This window comes from Mauremys reevesii, linkage group 5 (genome assembly GCF_016161935.1).
Source record: "Mauremys reevesii isolate NIE-2019 linkage group 5, ASM1616193v1, whole genome shotgun sequence".
NCBI classification, from domain to species: domain Eukaryota; kingdom Metazoa; phylum Chordata; order Testudines; family Geoemydidae; genus Mauremys; species Mauremys reevesii.
Window position 1 is genome coordinate 18,302,485 of NC_052627.1, and position 22,914 is coordinate 18,325,398.

Sequence of the window (22,914 nt, forward strand, 5' to 3'; positions counted from 1 at the left end):
AAGGGGGAGCAAAAGCAGCTAGTTATTGAATAAATATTCTGAAAGGGCAATTTATTTATATGCTGCATCTTTTCCCTGCCCGTTGTTGTAGACTGTAATCTTCTATTGTTTGTAAAGCATCTAGCACACTGCAGTCTCTCCCAGACCACCACCCCGGCACTTGAGCTGGTTCTGGAATCAGGTCCCAAATGTGTTTAGTGTCCTCATTCTAATCCGGAGTGATCAACTGTCCGGAATGCATTCATTGCCCAATTTAGTATGTTTGACTGTCTGCTCAGAAATGGAATAGCAGATATGTACTACTACTACTTATTGCAGGCCATGACTGAGATGCACCAGTAGGGTTGAGTGAGGGAGAGAAGAAAGGGGCGGCAGCTTTGGAGCACTGCACCTCGTTAGCTCTAGCCAGGAGGATTAATCCTTCACTTCCATGAGCACTGATTTCACACTAAATAAATAAATACAAAAAAATAGCTCAAGAGGACATAGCCAGGGGAGCTTAAATAAAAATAAAAGTTTTATTTTGTAGAAGGAAGCAGTTTTGTCTTTAAAACTCACCGTTTTTATGCAGTGAAGTAACCCTTACAGGAGATACTTAGAAACCTACCTGCTCCTCAATAAGGTTTTTTTTTTTTTTTTTTTTTATTAAACCAATAAAATGCCTAGGGTCAATTTTTCAAAGGCTGTGGCCAAAGTTGCCCCTGAACATTTTACCCTTGATCCTGCAATCAGATTTGCATGGAGAGACTCTTGTACTTCTATGGAGTCCCACTAACTTCAATAGGATCTTGACAGGGCACGAGGGTCCATCCATATGGATGTTTGTTGGATCAAGGACTACATTTGTTCACTCCCCACAGGGGTAGAACCTGGATTTGCTCATGCAGGAGAGGTAACTAAATACAAAAATACCCCTTTGGGCCCAATTACCTGGTTGTGCATGGATATATTTTGGCCCCATTTCAAAGTACTTAAGCACATACTTAAGTCAATCCCTATTCAAAAAAGCATATAAGCACATACATGCTTTGAGAATGTGCTCCAGTCCTATTGAAGTCAACGGTATTTAATGACAAGGAAGTGCTTTGCTGATTTGGGTCCTTAGTAAATGCAACTTCGGTGACAACCTGGCCCAATTAATAAATCAGGTACTTTAATAAAACTGTTAATGTTCTTGCCAGCTCTAAAGGAACAGAATTCAAAAATCGTGTTACAGAATAGTATAAATGTTTATTTTTCTTTGTGATTTAGCCAACTTTTTACAATATAGAAAAGTGTATTTTTTTAATTGGTCTAGTAAATATAAATTTAATCTTTCTACTTTCAGGTGTAAATAGAACTAGAAAATGAACCTTTAACCCCACCCCAGATCTGTTTAAAATAACGGGATGAACTTGACTGTAAATCTTGTTCAGCAGTTTGCTGCAAATGGCTAAGGAAGTACAAAAATGATTTAGTACATACTAAGCGGGGGTGGGCAGGGGTGGGTGTTTGGAAACAAGCTCAATGAAAGCTTGTTCAAAACAAGTAGAACTAAGAGTATTTGATTGCACCTTCACAGTCTTTACAAGCAATGCCATCATACATCATCTACAACTGTAATCCAAAGTTCCACAAACATTTTCTCCACACTGTATATAAATACACATCACAAAAGGTGCAATTTAGAATAGGACACAGAATATATACAAAATTAACATGGATTTAGTTCTAGACAAAAGAAGGTGTATTGCAATCTGTTTGAAAAATAACTTGATTAAAAGGTCTTACTTTATCCACTTACACTAATTTACATTTATACAAATCTTACTGGACATACTATATTGAGTCACTAAAAAGTAAGATGAATGGCTGAACTATCTACATTTAAAGTTATCGCACTGACATTTTAGAAATCCAGATCCTAATTATTAAAAAAAACATACTTTTTAATGAATGGTGGATTCCCTTTTCACAGGTGTGTGTATGTGTATTTGCTACATATACACAAACATATGTTAAAGAATATACACACACCATTACATGGCAAGAATATAAAATCCCTTTTGGAAAATAAAAGTATCAATCTTGTTCTGATAATTACAGAGAGGATTAAGATATCTAACTAAATAAATGCCTGTGAATTTAAACATGGTTATTTCCTTTCATTAAATTTATAGCTACACTACCAAAAATGTGATTTGGGACTGTTTGTAGTAAATACTAGAAAAAGTTCCCATCCTTAAGTGTCTTCCATGCACAACTGTATTTGACCTGATTTGAGTCCTTCCCTGTTCCCCACACAACAAAAGGTCAGGTGTATCTGTTTTTGATGGTGATCTTGAATCCATATCAGTGTACTTGCATGTCATGGCTCAACTGCAATCCTAAATAACACTTTTTAAAAAATAAGCCAAATGATTCCCAAAGATTAAAAAAAGTGATATCAAAAAGGTCCACAGTTTTACAGGGAGTCTGATCTTCACACAAGTTCTCTGATTAACTTAGATGCAGCTAGTTTGGAATCCATCTCACATGAAAACTGTGCTAACAGGAAAACACAAGGGTTGGTTCCCTCACACCCAGTAATCTCAGTTTCTGTGTAAATGTACACAACAATAATCTCATTTTCTGCCAGTTTAAGGGCTCTATCCTATGAGGTGCTAAGGGCTGCAAATGCTCTCTGGCTTCAATGAGAAGCGAGAATGCTCAGGACCTTGCAGGATTGAGCCCTAGATGCACAACAGCATCTCCCTGCTTGATGTTTATCTAATGATAAAAGTTGGATAGACAACTTGCTTTTACAGCATTGCTTTTAATGCTTTCTGAATGTATGGCAAATCATCTGTCCTTCAACTTCCATTTTAGACTATTCAGCAAGCCAGTAATGACATTTCTGTCATCATTTAAAGAAAAATGTAAATACTTTCCATTTCAAAAGTTGTGCCCTGAGGCCCAGATTCAGCAAGGTTTTTAAGAACATCTGCAATGCTAAACGGGTAAGTTGTCCCAAGAAGTCAACTACCCACGTGCTTAACATTATTTGTGCTTAAGGACCTTGGTGAATCGGGTCTTTAACACTGATCCGCTGCCTTCCAGGGTTGTACAGTGATGTTCTTTTATCTAATTTGGTATTGTCAGTATTGTGAAGATGCTCATTTCTATACATGTCCTTTCAGAATTAATTCCTCCACAGATAAACTGTTTTCGTGGTCTACCGCCAAAAATATTTTCTTCCAGTGTCTGATTCTTCATGTGAACAAAGTGATGCAACTCTATACACTGTAAATAATATATATTATAATAATAATTTATAAAGACTCTCTGGACAATTTTCTTAGAGAAAGGGGGAGGAAGAAAACATCTAACTCTTGCCAAACCCAAGAAAGTTAAAAGCTGTACAACAGGAAGAAAAATTCACCTTTAGGCATCGTCATAAGTAGAAGAGAATTTAGCTAAAATTTAAAAGACTCTACTCCTAATTATAAAAGATTTTCTTGTTTCAACATTATGCAAGTCAATTTAAAACAAGCACCAAATTAACAATAAAATAGTATTAAATCCTCTGCTGTGAACCAAAGTGTCCCTGTGCCTTAAGTGTCATGTTCAGTCCAATTTACCATGGCTCCTATGCAAGAGTCAGCAGTTCATGGCACAGGGGTCACTTTTGGATTTTCCTGCTGAGTTAATGACTCTCATCAAACAACGTCCAAATTCCTCCAGGATCATGCGCTCCGCTGCTGCTTTTGACTTGCCCATCTTTTCGGCCTGCTCGGCCTGCACAAGCAGGCAATCACAAGTCGCGTCAGCCACCTCCTTGGTTACAAAGGTAAATGGCAATCTGAAATGGAAATAAAACTTAACTGTTATCATCAGTAAGCTACACCACATGCACTAGCTACAAAACTCTCTCTGAAGCACTGAGAAGTCAGAAGCTGAAGGAAGCCCTCTAGACAGTCCCTATAGCAATACCAATATATACTTGGACACGTCGTCAAACAAGAAAAATGTTGCTTACCTCTCCATTTTCCCTGTACTACAGTCCATGAATCCAATTAATTAACTTTAGGACTATGCCCTTTCAAACGGAGATAGAGCACATTCAAAGTTTTCAATCAGGGCTGATCTGACCAGGATGAATCTGCTCCACAGTTTCTGGGGTACATCTGAGGTTGCCCCAAACTGAAAATACTGAACAAGCCCTACAGCTAAGCAGGAAGATCACTCCTCAGAGGCAACGCTGACAGTTTTGTGGCTGCTTCCATCTCTGTACATTTTGAGACAGACTGCAGAATGCCATGAAGACAGATAGAGAATGCATAATTTTCCATATAATTTTTTGCTGTAGGAAAACTGTGAATTAACTGATTTAACATTAGGATTTCACCTGTATTGATGCTAAAAACTGCATTAAGAGAATGTTAAAGTTACATGGTTAGACACACAGAGGAGTGGCAAATTTGAGTGTACACGTGTAAATTTAACTCCGTCTCCTTCTCTGTATACATTTTGGTACAAGTTTTTCATTAGTATTTCTCAAATGCTACAATGTAACACAAAACAGTTTTTCTATACCACAGATATATGTATACACTATCTTGCAATTGTTTTTTGTAAATTTCATGTTACTTGCACTCATTTCAATGTCATAATGATCCAGTATATCTTGACTGACAAACTTGTTATATAAATTCTCTTCTCTGTCAGGGATGTATTTTAATAGTTTAGGCAGCAGCCATACACTATACACGGGAGCTAGCTCAGCACCGGGGCCGGGGCCGCGCAGGGGGCAGGGGGGCGGGGGGCTGGTGGGTGCCGCCTGCATGCTGCTGCCTGGTCGAGGTCGGAGCCCGGACGGACCCACCGACCAGCGCCGCCGCGAGACGGACGGACGGCGGTGCGTCGCTCCGGCTCGCTCTCTCTGGCCCGGCATGATGCTCGCAGCTCGCTCAACCCCCGGACCGACCCCGCCCCCCGCAGCCGCGCGGCGGTCCAGAGCGTGCAGAGCGGAGCGACCCTCTCCCAGTCATGTCATGCCCCGTTCGCTCCTCTGCCTGCGGCGGCTCGGCGCCGGCATGATTTTGGGCGGCCAAATTTGTAGAGCCGCCCCTGACTATACATCTTTTCAACCAACAGCACTTAGAGGAATTCAGGGGATGAAATTAGCTCAACTGCAAATTTAGGCGGCTTATATAGTCCAGAAAGGTTTCACTATTACTTGGGACAGAGAGTAATATGCATTTGTACAGCACGTAGCTCAAAAGGGCCCCGAGTCTGATTGAAGGCTCTTGAGTTCTATGGTAATACAAATATTAAATAAAAGCCACCAAAACCTACAACATGAATACAAATGTCAATGACTGAAGTAATCTTAGCTTGCTAAAATCCACCCCAGCAGAGCAGCAAGATATCTGAATCATGAAAACAGTGTTAAAGCCAAGTCCAGAGGATGGAACGTGTTAACTTACTTCCCCCCTCCACTAGTCAGTACTGGGGCTGGCCTCGTTAACAGGTCTGAGATTTGTGACGATAACTTTGTCTTTGCAGCTGTCTGTTGCTGGACTCTTACTTCTGCTGCATCTGCTAAGTGCATCAGAGTCTTTCGTTCTGGGCTTTCTTCAAAGTTTTTACAGCCAATGCATTTACATATTGAGGAACACATGATTTTTGCCTAAAAAGAACAAAAGAAAGGGTGATTGGCCTAAAATATTATTTTATTCTCCATTGCTGGCTCATAAACTTAGTATGCACTGGAGAAATTATACATAGTTACAAGTTTTAATTACGGACAGTGCAATGGGCAAGAGTGACATTTAGAAAGGAGAAAAAGCCAATGTATTTCTTCAAGACAAGAAACCCATCTTACCTCATAGCATTCACAATAGTTTTTGAGACATCCTGATCGTTTGCAGTTGCAGCCTTTGCTGTGCCGCCGGTCTGATTCCCCTTCCTTTCCTTTCCCTATTTTGGGCTTGAAGGCTTCAGGGTTTCTATCAAGGCAGGCCTATCAATGCAGATCCAAAAGGTGTGTCACAGTTCATGCAGGGAGCAAGATCTAGAGGACCAGTGCATTAAGGACAAACCCAAGATTGTGCTGGAGTAAGTAAATCACATTCTCCTCCCAACCCAACAGGAAAAGGTGGCTACTTTCATCCCAGCTAGAGATGTAAAACAAGAAGCAAACTGTCCAGTGTCAATAGCAGGGTTGAGTATGTTGAAATAGATACATTGTGACAGGCTTTTCTGGTTTGCGAACTTTAAAGGAGAGAAACAAAACACCCCTTACCTTTATTGCTTTTTGCCTATCATTTTCATGGTCCAGGTTGTTATAACAATTGGTACAGTTGCAGTTATTGCAAAATTCACCATTTGCAAAACAATCACAATACCTGAAACAGGAGACCCAGAAGGGATTTACAAACATGGTATGCAGGCATCACACTAGCTGTGGCAGTCGCCACAGTAAACATTTCTATGATAGTAACTCCTAAAAGCCCCAGTTGGGATTGGGACCCCCACTGTATAGACATGAATGAGAGAATTTCTGGCTGGAGGGATACAGCATAAGACCCCAAAGTAAGGTAAGTGACAGGGGTATAATCTACAAGTAATGTGGCCCAGGATCGGCACCACTTTGGTAGTGGCAAGTTTTGCTGGTTTTGTGCTTGTTAATTTTTTTATTGGGGTAGGGTGAGGAATGGCAGGAATGGCGTCAGGGAGTAGGAAAAGGAAGGAAGAGGGGAAGGCACAGCTCATCATCTGACCAGTCATGAGCAATTGCCAGGGTATTGCAGGCTTTGCAGCAGAGGTGAGTCTAAAGAAGGGATTTGAAGGAATAGGGCTGTATGGATTTTATCAGGGATTCTTCCTATGCACTGCGGTGGGAAGAAGAAATCACAAAGGTGCTTAAGGGAGGAGCTGATTGGATAGCTGTATATCTTAGGTACTTCTGTGAACTCCGTTACCATAGTGTCTCAGCACCTCACAAACTTTACAGCACCCCTGTGAGGTAGGGAAGGTGCTATAGCCCCCCTCCGGTCTTTAAAATGGGAATCTGAGACACAGAGAGAGTAAGGGTCAGATTTTCAAAGGTACACCTTTACCCTGATATAACGCTGTCCTCGGGAGCCAAAAAATCTTACCGCTTTATAGGTGAAACCGCGTTATATCGAACTTGCTTTGATCCACCGGATCGCGCAGTTCTCCCCCCCCCACCCCCAGAGCGCTGCTTTACCGCGTTATATCCGAATTCGTGTTATATCGGGTTGCGTTATATTGGGGTAGAGGTGTATTTGAAATTCACTGATAAATACATTGAAACCTGTGGGAATTAGGTGCCTAACCTGCTTCACAGGTGTATTGTGAGGACTACCCCATGTGCAAGCAGGGGAAAGTTCCCCTGGAGCAAATGGCAGTTTACATTAGCGGATTACACCGCACTGCACCGGTGTCTGGGCACAGATGGCTGTACCTGGAGCAAATCGCGTGGTGGACAAGGCCTGAGTTAATTTCTGTACAGTGTTATGTAAATACAAAATATATCAGCATCAGCATCTTTTCTCCCCTTTAGATTTCACAGAACATTTGGGAATCAGAAAGCTGATATCTAGGAGGAAACCTCATGTCTGGCACACACTTGGCTCTCTATAAATAACAATCACGCAGGCTGTGAGATGTCTGAAGGAAAACTAAACATACATGATTAGTTCTGTTCTAGTGTGATGAAAAATTTCTAAGCTCAAAAGTATGTGCACGCCCACATTATGAACATGACATGCATTACATTAAAAATAACCTAAAATTGACAGGTGCCAGACAGATTTCCTAACTTGGACTCAGATGGCTGTTATATCAGCTTCCCTAACAGTAGCACAACCACTCTGAATGCCGCCTTCGTCATCCAAGCATTAGGGAGCCACAAAATAATTTCAGTACCTTCTCCTGACGTTGTACTATGTGGGAAGGTGTGGCATCATCCCAACTGAACGTCCTCACATAATCACACCAGATACTGATGCAGGCATTGGAGTGGAATGGCAGGAGATGGGACACTGGTCAAGGAGGGCTCTGAGATACCACAGAGAATTCTTCGTCAGGTGTCTGGCTGGTGGGCCTTGCCCACATGCTCAGGGTCTAAGTGATCACCATATTTGGGGTCAGAAAGGAATTTTCCCCCAGGTCCAATTGGCAGAGGCCCTGGGGGTTTTCACCTTTCTTTGCGGCATGAAGCATGGGTCACTTGCAGGTTTAAGCTAGTGTAAATGGTGAATTCTCTGTAACTTGAAGTCTTTGAACCATGGTTTGAGGACTTCAGTAACTCAGCCAGAGTTTAGGAGTCTATTACAGGAGTGGGTGGGTGAGGTTCTGTGGCCTGCAATATACAGGAGATCAGACTAGATGATCACAATGGTCCCTTCTGACTTTAAAGTCTATGAGATATCTCACAGGATGTAAGGAGCCTCACAGTTCCATTGGCAAGTTTCTTTTTTCACTAAATGACATTTTAAGGCTTTGTCTACCAGACTATTGTACTTAGTCTCCCACGGATGGAAAAATGGATGCAACTCCAGTGGTGGTAGCAACAGGAGGAGCCTTCATGCAGACAGGGTTCAGGTGACCACTGGTAGCTCTGTCATCCAGCTGAAATGCCAATGGGCAATCTACCCCATTGTTCCCATGATACTATCACCAGTGAAATCACAAGGTTCAGAAACTTAGAAAATTGCTAGGATAGACACAGCCTAAAGTGCGTCTCATTAAGTATCATATGCACTTATGGCAGGATGATTTGTGGATGGATTGAGAGCCTTACACTGGAATCTTTTTTATATACAGAAATCACCCTTTAGAGTTACTTTAATATTTCTATTTAATTTTGGCAATATACTAAAATATTTGTTAAAGAGAAAATACTTAAAACCAAATACACTTACAATTTCAAACACAGCGATTTTGTACAATTGCACGGCTTCCTGGGGCGGTTTGCAGGTTCGGATGGCATAATTCTGGAAAAGAACCATTTCATTATTGGTTTCTCTCTTTTTTAAGTTCAGAATGTTGATCCACTGAAATTCCATAAGCCAAATTAGATTTTTCTCCTACAATGTGAGCTTTAAAATGTCTACGACACTGATTACAAAATACAATTAGTAGGTAAAAAAATCAAGGAAGAGGTAGGCGATTGCCATGACCCTGGCTGCACGCTATGCTTAAAGAAGAGAAAGAAAGGAGACAAGGCTAGGAGGGGTCCACATGAAAGGAAAGTGCAACTGAGCGTGCTGCAGCCATTACCCTGAATGAAGACCACTCTCCATGGGGACTGTATCTACATCTGGAGCAGGGGTTTGTGATGCTGTTGTGAATCTAACCAAATCCAGTACCATAAAGAAGACATAAATTCAGACTATGCCTCTCCCTTCATCCGACTTATGTGTGAATTAAAAATGATAATGAAATGACAAAGTGACAGTCCTAGGCAAGAAGACAGAGACCTGAGCAAGGGGCAAGCAGCATATGAACCTAGCCATTTAGTTTAACATAAAGAGCATTCTGTGTCAGAGATCAGCCTTAACAACCACTGAAAGCTAGGATTTTTCAGTGACTATATCTGGCCAGCTATATTCTGACCATATGTGGTAACCCTCTGATCCTTACATACTCCCAGAAGCTGAAAACAAAGCCATTTATTGGGGGGTGTCAGGCAGGGGTTCAGGATTAGCTCAGACAATTTTTTTTTGGTTTGGTTTGTATTTTTTAAATCACAGCAAACACTTTTCAATGTAAGACTTCCAGAAAAAGGCAGGCTCAGCAGAACAGGGTAGAATTTCTAAGCCTGCGTGGGAGGAGGGGGAGGCATATCAATTTGAAAAGTTTCCACTTTCAATGTGTTACCTTGGAACTAAGCCAAGATTAAAAAAAAAAAAAGGATTGGGTATGTCAAATCATACATAAATGGCTGGGTTTTCACAAGTGCAAGCACCCAGCTGCTCCAATCAACTTCAAGGGAAAGTCCATGACCAGGGCTCCTATGTGCTACTGCCAATACATATAATAAACAAACACGGGCCAGCTCTCTGTTCAAACTCCCTCTATGGGATTGGGGAAAAAAATACAAGATTTGACTTTGACCGAGTTTAGTGATGGTAAAAGGCACTGGATTGACAGCCAGAGAAACAGATGTTCTTTATTTAGCCACAGAACAAGAACAGCATAGCACAGATTGCAGCCTTCCCACCCCACCGTGCTAATTTTTCCTAAAAACCTCTTCAAAGACAGATAGTCTGTCCTAATTAAATACATCACCTTACCATCCTTTGGGGAGATATTGTGGCAAGCTTTTAAAAGTATTTTCAAAATACTCACCCATTGAACGGTAGCCTTGCTTGGGTCTGGATATTAGATGTCCCAGTAAAACCAGTGTTGCTTGCTATAGATACGTATGATGACTGCTGTAGCTAACAAAACACAAAGTATAAATGTATATTCTGTAGCTTCTATAATTTTATACAACAGGCTTTGTAGTACACAGTTTCTAGTAAGCATTTCTGAAACTGCTGTATGCATCATGTACTCTCCTAAAACACGTTTGTGAATGGTTTGAAGGTTTCACAAACTCACAAGACCTAAGCAGTCTAAGGGTTACTCTATATTCAGCAGAAATGTCCTGGTCTATTTTACATTATGTTTTTATCCATTTTATCTTAGAATCTTTGGATTGCATTATTTTTAAGCTACTTACATTATGTAATAACTTTTAGTCAGACGGATGCTAAAATGCTTTACCAATAGTTTGTATATCAGCTATCTACAGGAGTGCCTGCACCCACCAGGTGAAAGCTTGGCGTTACAAACGGTTCTCACCCCTTTAATCACATCCCTTTTCTTTCTTTACAGAGTGGATCTTGGTGCCTGATCACTGCACCTGTGCTACCAGGGATGAATCCGAGCAAAGTCACACAAATCACTGAAGCAACCTCCATTCAGAATTTACTTTAACAAAAATAAGAACCCAAGGCTGATTTGCACTCCCTTTGACTGTGGTTTACCTGCACACCTTGTTTCATGCCATGATGAGTTAGGTGCAAGAAATCTGAGCAGCAAGACCTAGGCACCCAGGACCTTCTCCTAGGAAGCACATACTACAGGAGCATTCCTCATGCATCGCTTATCAGAATCCCCTGCAGGTGGCTCGGCTTTGTATTTTTTTACTCATTGCTTTCTCAGTGTACATTTATTTTTCTGCACTGGGCCAGGTTTTCAAGAGAGCTCCGCCTGTAACAGCTCCCTTTTAGGCATCTAGATGAAGTGGCCACATTTCCTCAAGTGCTTGGCTGCCAGCAGTTCCCTCTGAGAACAATATGAGCTATTTGGGTGCTGAGTACTTCTGAAAATCTGGCCACTTCATTCAGATGCCAAAAAATAGGAGGAGTTCTTTTTAAAAAATCTGGCACCCACCGTGAGTGCTGGACACTTCAGAAAATCTGGCCTATTGTCTTTCTTCCATTGCTTCTTTGTACCAAGGACAAAGATCTTGCTGTGTCATTTCCCTCCTGCCATTCGTGTACTGTGTTGTTCCAGATATTTTTACCTACATAAGGCAGGCCGCTGCAGAAAGAATTGTAAGGTCTCTACCAATTATATGCAGCATGCCAACAAAAATGCCTGTACATGTTTGTAGTGAGGCGGCCTGGCTCCCAGCCGCACCTGAGAGGGCTGAGCCAGAACAGCCGCCGCAGTGGGCGGAGCCACCGCCGCCTGTCCCCGCCCCCCGGAAGTCAAGGGGCGCGACAGGAAGTATAAAGGCCCGGCCCCAGCGCTCAGTTGCTGCCTGGCTGCCAGAGAGGACAGACGCTGCTGCCCGAGCTCCGGTTAGGCCGAGCCTTCCCCGAGCCCGGTACCCTGAGGAGGACTGGCCGAGCCTTCCCCGAGCCCGGTACCCTGAGGAGCTGCCTGAGCGTCCCCTCGCCCCGCGTCCTGAGGAGCAGCCCGACCTACCCAGCGCTCAGCCCCACGAGGAGCCCATGGTGTGGGACCCAGCGCTGGACACCAGAGATGAGCAGGTACCCATGGAGGGGGAGCTGGGAAGTAGCCCGGGGGTAGCCGACCCCAGTCTGGCTACAGCAGACTGTGAGCCAATGTCGGTGTGTTGCGGTCAGGACCCCACCGACACAGCAGCAGACTAACTGCCGCTGTTAGGGCCCCGGGCTGGGACACAGTGGAGTGGGTGGGCCTGTGTCCCCCCTGCCACTCCCACTCACGGGTGGCAGTCTCCCCCTCACACCCACACTCAGGCATAGAAGCCTGGACTTACCAGTGTTGCTCAGCCCCTGCCTGAGGACCTGAGCCCCTGAACTGCTATTTGTTGCCAGCCCTGACTGAGGGCTTGGGCTTCAATTACTGTTTGTTTTGCTCAGCCCTGCCTGAGGGTCTGAGCCCAGAACTGCTATCTGTTGCCTCGCCCTGGCTTGGGCTTGAAGTACTGTTTATTTTGCTCAGCCCCTGCCCGAGGGTCTGAACCTGTGAACTGTTGTTTGTTGCCCCGCCCTGACCTAGGGCTCGGACTCTGGACACTGAGCTGCTTACTTAGCCCCGCATAGTGAGGCGGCCTGGCTCCCAGCCGCACCTGAGAGGGCCGAGCCCCACACCGGACCGTCTACAATGTTGCTGGACCTTTTCAATCTTAAATCATGGATTTAATTCCCATTCCTTTTCATTCTGATTCTGGACCACATTTTGGCAAAGGACAAGCCAAAGCCCTAAATTGAAGGAAGCGACCAAAACCATTTCATCATTTTGCCCTGTGCTAACACCATACCTGAGTGACGTATTGAGCTGGAAGAACTGCATAGCCTACATTTCCTGTGCCAGGTGCTGGCGCCAGCACAGTGCCCGGCGGGAGGTTAGTGAGGTTTGGCTGTATCTGTGGCAGTGGAGTAGCTGGCATAATAAGTCTCTGTTGTGGCTGGCTAGTAGTAACTATCTGTGAAGTTGGGTTGATTGGTTTGGGCACCACCTGGAAAGAGGAGAAATCTTTATGACATTGTCAACATATCATTTTTTATCCGCTGCAGAAAACTACATTTTTTTAAAAAGTCATTCTGAAGACAAGAATCCATGTAGAACAATGTAAATCATCTTATTTTACCTCCAGAGTCAGAATTTTGACATCTGTTTGCCAGCTGAAGTGAGACTACAATATGGATTTCATGTTGAACTCACCTGTTTGACAGTCTGAGCTGGTACTATTGGGACAGACATCCGCACTGGAGTTGCGTTCACCACCACTGGCTTAGCTGGTTAAAAGAAACAATATCCGATGTCACACTATATGTGCACATTTATAAAGAGTTTCTAGAATGTAATCCTGAAGCAACTTATCACTTTCACATACATAGAATAAATAGTTATTTTTGTGTGTAAGATGGTGGGGTTTATTGCCTTTTTAAAATGTATTTTGGTTATGCTTGTAACATTTTATTTGGGTTCCATCCTGTTTATTTTAGTTTATTTACTGTTGTTCTATTTGTTTTTACATTTTAACTTGTGCACTGAGAGTGGACTTAATTTATAAAGTGATTATTTTATTAGTTTTTTTTCCAGTAGCTCTTTGAAAACAGAGCTAAACCCTGTTATTTGCAGGAAACATAGTTCTGCAAGCAATTGCCAGCTGATTCTCTAGATCTCTCTCACTTAGGCCCCAGTCAAGCACTGACACACATGAGAAGCACCAACGAATGATGGTTACTCAAGCGCATAAAGAGAAGTGTGTGTTTTCAGGATCAGGCCCTGGGGAGAATACTGGTAGATCAAAAAACCTAACTTTTTTTTAAAACCAGTGTTACTGTAAGGAACAAAAGATTTTTAAAACTGGATTAACTCTTCACTATTTATGCTGGTTGTCCAAGTGGAAAGAAAGAAATGCAAAAACTAACAGTTTCACTCTAATCTATTTCACTTTCAGTTTACCATAGTATTAGCACTAGGCTGCAATGTCTGCACTAAAACATTACAGGGTTTTATTTTCTATTGGAATTTATACAATACATGGGAACAGTTCAAAATAAATGTCTGGCAACTGTTCAAAACAATTGTCTTAAAAGTTTGGTCGAAGTTTGTTTTCAGAAAACCTACATTTATGGTCAAATTGGATCTTACATTTTCCCCTTAAACAAGACTCTCTAGGCAGCCTTTTCTCCCCTAATTTTGCTCACCAACGTATTCCCCTTGCCCTTTAATTTATGCCAACATAACATATTTACTAAATATTCAGTACTGACACCTAGCAAACTGCATACATTTAAGACCAACACTTCTCATCAGTCTATGTGCAGAGCTCCTCTTGGCATTAATGGGAGTGGTATGTAAATATGCAAAGAGGAGAACAGGTGTGAAATCTTCTGGTTGCTACTGTCCATTCCATCACCATCACCAGAAAATGCATGGTAAAAACAAGGGGTACTTTGCAGTTCTAAATCACTGTCTATCAAAGGATCTCAACAGGCTGGGCAAACATTAATTAATCCTCACAACATCCCAGTGAGGCCTATATGGCACTGCCCAGATTTCACATTTGGGCATACCGAGGTAGGGACAGGGTATCAGACTTGCAACAATCACCCAACAAGCAGATGAGTGGCTGACATTCTTCCCTGGGAACAACAGCATATCAGGCACCCCAGGAGCCAGTCTCTAGGGAATGAGGAGTTGAACATCAGAGCATTTCCAAATGCATCCTGGAGTTGGTAATACAGAGCCTTTCAAAGCCAGGGGCCTGGTACAAAACTAGCACAGCTGGCCAGGGCCACAGATTTATATCATTTGCCAGTTTATTTACCCTTTGTGTGTGGTGGTGGTGGTGGGGGGAGATATTTGTTAGTGCTTAATAAACCTAAATTAGACAAATAAAATAGGGTATGAATGGACACCACTGACCTTGCTGAAGAGGTTGTGTGTTGGTACTAGGATTCTGACTGGCTGACTGGGTTGAACTGTTGGCTGTTGTGGCCGTAACAAGTCTGACATAGTGGAATTTGCTTCCAGGTACCTGAATTTGCTGAACATTGGGGGCCGTTGCCAAGGGAATTATGGTCTTAAATTGAGATGTACTCACTCCTCCCACAGTGATGGTCTGTACTGCTGACTTCACAGCCTGTTAAACAACACAGGCAGCACAACGTTACCTGACAGTGGTAGGGAAGTGTCACTGTTTCTATCCCTACATTTGCTAGTGAACAATTCATTAACCCGCCCAGTACCTCTGTGAAGCACGTCACTATTATCCACTGAAAACCCGAGGCACAGCAAGGTTAAGTTCCCAAGACACAGAGCGAGTCGGTAGCAAGACCAAGGGAGCTCGGTCCCATTCTCAATCCATTATACCAGACTCCCAAATAACCAGAATCATCTATATAAGCAAAACCAACTGTCACTCAATCAAGAGCCAATGTCAAATAAACACAAACTATACAGCAGACACTTTGAGAAAGAGCTTTCACCCAAACTATTGTGAATAAAAACAAATTCAATTTTATGATTTTTCAGTCTGTGTGGAAGTGGATGCCCCACTCTGGCATTGTCGCTCCACCACTCAGCTCTGCCTATGTAGAGCATCCCCTTCCACAGCTCAGTATAGGAAGCCTACATGTCACCATGCAGCCTCCGACTGGAAATGGAACTGAGGCTATGAACCTTGAGGCTTTGAAGCAGTGGGCAATAGTGTGTGGGCTGGCTAAGGACAAAAAGGAAGTAATGGGAAGTACTGAGAACATGGTAAACAAGTTTAAATCCATGAAATCAGGAGCAGAAGCCAGAGCAAAAAGCATTTTAAAAAGGGGAGAGGAAGCAGGAAAGGAATTTGGTAGGCAGCATGCATGTGAAATCGCAGTCCAGGATAGCAGAACATTTACAACATGTGAGACTTCATTATTTCAGGCTTTTCTCAACCTACACACTGAGTAGAGAGCATGTATTTATTTTAAATATACACATTTGTTGCTCACCTGACTTTCTCCATCACCGCTAACAACTTTTCCATCCTCCCCATCTCTCAAGCTCCAAACCCTGACTCCCTTGTTTACCTTCTCTCCCCGCATCCAGGCTCTTACAAAATTTGTTCCTTCTTCCTCTGTAACATTTCTAAAATCTGCTCTTTTCTCTTCAGTCCCACTGCGAAAATTTTGATTAATGCCATGAAACTGTCTTGTCTAGATGGGATATTTCAATTTCTTTTCCAGCCTAGCTGCCTATTCCCTCTTCATCTTCCAAATTTCACCAGCTACAGTTCTGGGCAGAAGCGAAGACCAGATCTACTCATATTCCACTGCAAGCATAAACCCACTCAATAGATTTTATGAGCAAGTTGTTTCTTGGGGTATTTTTTAAATCTTTTTGTGCTGTAACCTTAATTATCAAGAGCAATTCAGAGTAAACATCATCTATAATCACAGCTATAGCTAACGTGCTGTTTCCATAGACAGACCGATGTGGGCAGAGAATTTCCTCTCCTCCTTTAAGGGCTGACCAGTGTCAGAGAACAACTTCGCTACTATATGAAATGTAACGTGTGTTCTTTAAAGGGCCTGATCCAAATCTCATGGAAGACAGTGGAAAGCCTTTCATTGTTTCCATGAACTTTGGATCAGACCCTGAAAGTTATAACATTCAGGTGACTTAATTATGGTCCATTGATTGCTTGTATCCAAGCAATAAGCAACAGTTCATTAAACAAAGGTTTAAAAAGGGAGCAGGATTTGATCTGAAAATGAGATCTAGAGTGTATTTAAGCCCTTAAACCATAGTTCGTATTATCAAACATACACATAATGGAGAGACAAAACAGTCAAGACCAGGCTGCGTCACTGGTATTGTACAGTATCAGAGGGGTAGCCGTGTTAGTCTGGATCTGTAAAAGCAACAAAGAATCCTGTGGCACCTTATAGACTAACAGACGTTCTGCAGCATGAGCTTTCGTGGGTGAATACCCACTTCTGGTATTGTACAGTTTCTCAGGGAGCCCAGAACTATGGGTGGACTTGTTACCCCACTGCCTGAGCAAAAGAGACTTATTGGAACTAAACTAGGTGACACCTCCCTGTCTGTTAGCCGATCAAACAATCTCCTCCAGCCCGTCACTGGATGCTCACAGAAATTACCAAGTAGCTCACCTGAGAATTCACCCTTTAGTATTACAATGCTGAGAAGAATTTACAAGTAAAACCAAGAATAAGTTTATTGACAAAGAACAGAGAATTAAGTGATATTAAGCAAAGCTAATAGAAACAGACATGGTTACAAATAAAACAAAAAATAGAACATGCTTCTACAAGAATAGAACTTAACTTTAGCAAGTTAAGCTTATCTAAAACAGTCTCTCACCTAAAACTTTTCCTGGAGAGCTTGCTAGTATTCAGTTATACCAGGAGCCAGATTTTCAAGTCACCTACACCCTACAAGAGGTTTCCTCAGCAAATGGATAAACATCATGTCTTTTCCCACTCTTCTTATAGGCCAGTTCACCTTTGAAATGTATCCTTCGAAGCATACCTCCTGACAAAGTCTCTCTCCCCCGCTGTTTGTTCTTTGGGGTGTAGACGCCATGCTGACATGCTGTTTATGTTGATCTTCAGTTAATTTGCTTTTCCTATTGACTCAGTATGCAAATATAATCCCCATTGTCTTGGGCTAAACCTGCTTAATTTACATCAGAGACAGGGGGAGATAACTATCTTCCCCTCCTGTCTGGAAGAAAACACGTTTTTTCTTTGGTTACAGACTTAGCTTAAAGCATAATATCAGGAAGTATCCAGACACACATTTCACTTTTAATACATTGGTCATTAATATAATTGTTTTCATATGATATCTTACACAACATTCTTTATAGATAAATGCCATGACAGTAATGCTTTGGGTGTAATGAGCTTTCAGGTCTGATAGGAGCTGCTGTAACATTACAATGAACCCTTTGCCAATTGACCGTAGGAACCCCTCAGCATCTCAAGTGTATTCAACACATAAGCTCACATACAAAGTGGAAAGCTCCTCTCTCTGACTAACAGAAGCTGATCCATTAAAAAATATTACGTGATCCACGTTGTCTCTCTAATATCCTGGGACCCACACTGCTACAACAACACTGCATATAACATGTTTCTGGACAGTTACAAGACACCTTGGAAAGGGATGATAGGTAGATGGCTGAATAAAGTGTAATTTCATGTCATGTTAATTGCAACAAAATTAACAGACTATTAACAAATAAAATTAACAAAGGTATTACTGTTGTGAAAGGAATCTTTAGAGCAAGGATGAGAGACTTGAGAATTTACTAGCCATTACAAAATGTACTAGTACCTGAAAGCCTATGCAATCGCATGGGTGTCAATGACAAAGCCACATGTCTAAAAAAGCCGGCAATGGCTGGGAACTTAAAAAACTAGAGAGTACCAGACAGCAAATCCCAGTGATGACTGAACCTAGTGATATTTTTAACAAAAAAAGCTCTAAACCATACTTATACCTGTTTCCATCACCTCACACTGACTCAGACTTTCCAAGCTTCAAAGTGACACACAGACAGAACGACAATCCTGGAATTTTATTATACAGATACCTCATTCACAGAAAGTCATTAGCATTCAACTGCTACTCCAGAATAACATTCAATGTAGTTAATGATATGGTCTTTATTAAAGTCAAGCCATTTTGTTTCCATAAGCAAAACATTTGCTGGTCAGCTACTAATGACACAACTGCAGAAGATCAATACTCTGAGGTCAGGCATAGAATCTCAGGGTTGGAAGGAACCTCAGGAGGTCATCTAGTCCAACTCCCTGCTCAAAGCAGGACCAATCCCCAATTAAATCATCCCAGCCAGGGCTTTGTCAAGGCTGACCTTAAAAACCTCTAAGGAAGGAGATTCCACCACCTCCCTAGGTAACCCATTCCAGTGCTTCACCACCCTCCTAGTGAAAAAGTTTTTCCTAATATCCAACTTCCCGCACTGCAACTTGAGACCATTACTCCTTGTACTGTCATCTGCTACCACTGAGAACAGTCTAGATCCATCCTCTTTGGAACCCCCCTTCAGGTAGTTGAAAGCAGCTATCAAATCCTCCCCCATTTTTCTCTTCTGCAGACTAAACAATCCCAGTTCCCTCAGCCTCTCCTCATAAGTCATGTGCTCCAGCCCCCTAATCATTTTTGTTGCCCTCCGCTGTACTCTTTCCAATTTTACCACATCCTTCTTGTAGCTTGGGGCCCAAAACTGGACAGAGTTCTCCAGATGAGGCCTCACCAATGCCAAATAGAGAGGAATGATCACGTCCCTTGATCTGCTGGCAACGCCCCTACTTATACATGCAATTAGAACATATGGCCCTACACTAGTCCTTTTTAATAAGCAGCCTGTAAACTTTGCTAGGCTGAAATACAGTGAGGGCCTCATGTGGGATGCTCCTAAGCGGACAATTTTCTGCAAGTCAGCAACCAAGTTTACCGCTAAATGAATAACAAAAGCAGCAAAGAATCCTGTGGCACCTTATAGACTAACAGACGTTTTGCAGTATGAGCTTTCGTGGGTGAATACCCACTTCTTCGGATGCAAGACCCACTTTGTCGGATGCAAGTGGGTATTCACCCACGAAAGCTCATGCTGCACAACGTCTGTTAGTCTATAAGGTGCCACAGGATTCTTTGCTGCTTTTACAGATCCAGACTAACACGGCTACCCCTCTGATACTTAAATGAATAATGTAACTGATCAAAGGTGGAAGTCATCAGGTTCAGCATATATTGCCGTTTCGTATTTTAGCAACACAGACTTACCGGCAAATTTAAACACCAACAGGAAAAGGCTATTTTCAGAGCAAAGAGAAGCAAAAATAGAGACTCAGTTCTTACATACAAACAGGAAACCCCTTTGGAAATCTAATGGTGCTGCCTCGCTTAATGTGAAACCCATTTCTTCTGCTTTAGAGCTAACTAAAAATGTTCCCTTAAGTGCCTAGAAGTCACATTTTCTACATTGCACAGCTGCATGGCTATTTTCAGAAGAGGCTGGTTTTCCTGCACTAAGGTTTGTCCCGGCGATAAAAGACTAAGGCCTGGTCTACACTAGGGTGGGGGGGGTCGAACTAAGGTACGCGACTTCAGCTACGCGAATAGCTACCTTAGTTCGAACTTCTTACCTGTCCAGATGCCGTGGGATCGAAGTACGCGGCTCCCCCGTCGACTCCGCCACCGCCGTTCGCAGTGGTGGAGTTCCGGAGTCTACGGGAGCACGTTCGGAGTTCAAACTATCGCGTCTAGATTAGACACGATAGTTCGAACTCCGAGAAGTCGAACGCTATGCGTCGACCCGGCAGGTAAGTATAGACCTACCCTAAGTTAATATTTTGGCTCTTGATGAGACCTGAAGGAAGTTACCTCCCCAGAAAGAACCAGCATGACATCCAACATACCTAATATCACACTACATAAGTTTTGCTGGGAATTGTGAACCACAAGACAATGCCAGAACATGCATCCTGTTGTGGCCAGACCACAACAATCCCTCCAACATAGAAAAGCCCCCGCCTACACTATTCAGTCAACATATGGTGTGAAATTAAGTCTTTGGAAGACAGTCTATAAACGGATGTCTTAGTCTGACACGAAAACCACAGTCCTTCCTGAACAGAATACAGAAAAAGCATCAACGAGTCCTTGAAGAGAAAGATTTGAGCCTTTAGTTCATGCTTCCATAAAATCTTTATTAGACATTGTATTTGGAAGAAGTATGTAACCATAGCTATTTGTGGATACTTTGGTTCATCTTGGGCAAAGCAATCATTGCTACATTAGATTTTCCTCTGATGTACTGTGTGATTGGAATATATACCCACTAGGCTGCGCTGAAGAGGCTGTCTTTCTTAACCTGTTTGCATTGTTGTTGTAGCCATGTTGGTCCCAGGATATTAGTGAGACTAGATGGTTGAGGTAATATCTTTTACTGGACCAATTTCTGTTGATGAGAGAGACAAGCTTTCAAGCTACACAGAGCTCTTATTGAAAAAGGTACTCAGCGTGTCACAACTAAATACAAGGTGGAACAGTTTGTTTAGCATAAGTAATTAACAGGAGAGCATGGATCAGCATTCATGTTGTGCTCCAAGTCAGTACCCGGCCTGGGTCTGGCAGCTAATGATCCAACCAGCAGACCAAATTCGGTGATGAATCCTGGTCATGTGCCAGAGGAGGCACATCCCACATACTCTAAAAAGAAGTAGTTAACATATTTTAAAAGGTGAAGTGGCCCGTTAACACCTCTGCAGTCATAGGATGGAAAAGCGGGCATCAGTGGGTTACAGATTTACAATGATTTGTAACCGCCTAAGCCCCCTTTTTTGTCCTATGACTGCAGAGATGTTTACGGGCCACTTCACCTTGAATGATCTCTTAGAATGCCTGTTAACTACTTAAACAATCTGTTTCATCTTGTATTTAGCTGTGACACTCTAAGTACCTTGCCCAGACCTGAAGAAGAGTTTGTGTAGCTCAAAAGCGTGTCTCTTTCACCAACAGAACCTAGTCCAATAAAAGACATTCTCACCCGCCTTGTTTTTTTAACCTGGTCAGACACACTGGTCACTCTTGGCATGCATCTGATGACGTGGGTTTTAGCTCACAAAAGCTTATGCCTAAATAAATTTGCTAGTCTCTAAGGTGCCACAAGTACTCCCCGTTCTTTTTGCTGAAACAGACTAACATGGCTACCACTCTGAAATGTTGGTAGTAAGACAACCTTGAGAGATAGCTGTTTCACCAAAAGAAACAATTTTTTTTAAGCTGAGCTAGAATGTTTATTGGGGTTGTACTGTCCCATCGTCCTGTCAATCTTCAGCACTGCATGGTGCTTCTTACTATAAGGATAATTACGGAGTGTCTGAGATGAAATTTAAAAGGGAAAAAATGAAACGAAGAGGAAACCACCTAACAGAGGTGCTAGTGATGTCTTGTTATATCACACAACAAGCCAACAGCCAGCTCTCAAGATAGACAAGCTGAGCCACACCGCGTTAGTTCTAGATGTCTAGAAGTACAGAGTCTCTATTATGCATCAGAAGCTTGTATTATCTCTAGCTTTTGGAGCTACCAAACAAATAGATGCTGTTCGGAAATCCCTTATTTTACCATATATAATACAACAGAGTATCATCTGGCAAATGAATGGCAGTTTGGGGAGATACTTGATTCTTTTCTACAGCATACTCTGCAAGCACAAACTGTGGACAGCTTTCTCTATTTTCAGCTCTGATTCCTTTTGTGAGTGAGATATTTGTTCATCCTAAAAAGGGTGTGGGACCAGATACTGGAGGAAGCAAAAAAGGTTCAGAGTTTGATTTCACTAGATATTAGACTCCAGTTCTGGTTTTAAATCAGCTTTTGCAATAGTTTCATGAGTGCCTTCGAGATCAAGGCTCCATGTCCATTGTTCCTTGGTACTTGGGGATTCCAATATGCCAAAATGAGAGACCTGCAGTATTTCGACCAAGTGTTCTCAGTGAAAACAGAGTAGCAGCCTTAGCTCTTTCCTTACTTGTGTGTGCCTGTCCCTTATTACTTACACAAATTGATCAAGATATTCTGCTGCTAAAATTCAATTTACTCAACCACAATCCAGGCTTCTTTCCAGTCCTTAATAAAATAAGAAGATGCAAACCAGATAATATCATCTGCCTAATAAGGCTCAAGTAGCACAATGGTGAGAGTAACACATATCTACAGAGATAAATGAGTGATCTTTGGCAGAAGTGCTGTGTACTGAAACTACAGGCTCCTGCAATACACAGCCTAAAACTTGGTATGAGCTAATGCTCACTATGGACCCAGTTCTGCAGGCAATTTTGGCACAGAACTCCCATTGATTTCTACAGGAGTTCATGTGCGTAACAGCTG

The 22,914-nt window shown here is 42.4% G+C and overlaps 1 protein-coding gene across 5 annotated transcripts in view; it reads right to left on the reverse strand.

Moving 5' to 3' along the window:
- Positions 1 to 666: 666 nt before the first annotated feature.
- LIN54 (lin-54 DREAM MuvB core complex component) overlaps positions 667 to 22,914 on the reverse strand; it is a 64,146-nt gene continuing 41,898 nt past the window's right edge. For 4 of the 5 annotated variants that reach the window (XM_039541951.1, XM_039541948.1, XM_039541947.1 and 1 more), the window contains exons 6-14: positions 14,911 to 15,127; positions 13,198 to 13,271; positions 12,794 to 12,991; positions 10,342 to 10,433; positions 8,913 to 8,984; positions 6,266 to 6,368; positions 5,846 to 5,983; positions 5,448 to 5,650; positions 667 to 3,820 (exon numbers count right to left, since the gene is read on the reverse strand). In XM_039541951.1, the coding sequence (XP_039397885.1) occupies positions 3,619 to 3,820; positions 5,448 to 5,650; positions 5,846 to 5,983; positions 6,266 to 6,368; positions 8,913 to 8,984; positions 10,342 to 10,433; positions 12,794 to 12,991; positions 13,198 to 13,271; positions 14,911 to 15,127 (1,299 nt within the window). In that variant the 3' untranslated portion in view covers positions 667 to 3,618. The remainder of the gene's footprint in view (positions 3,821 to 5,447; positions 5,651 to 5,845; positions 5,984 to 6,265; positions 6,369 to 8,912; positions 8,985 to 10,341; positions 10,434 to 12,793; positions 12,992 to 13,197; positions 13,272 to 14,910; positions 15,128 to 22,914) is intronic. The other variant, XM_039541949.1, reaches the window with a different exon arrangement.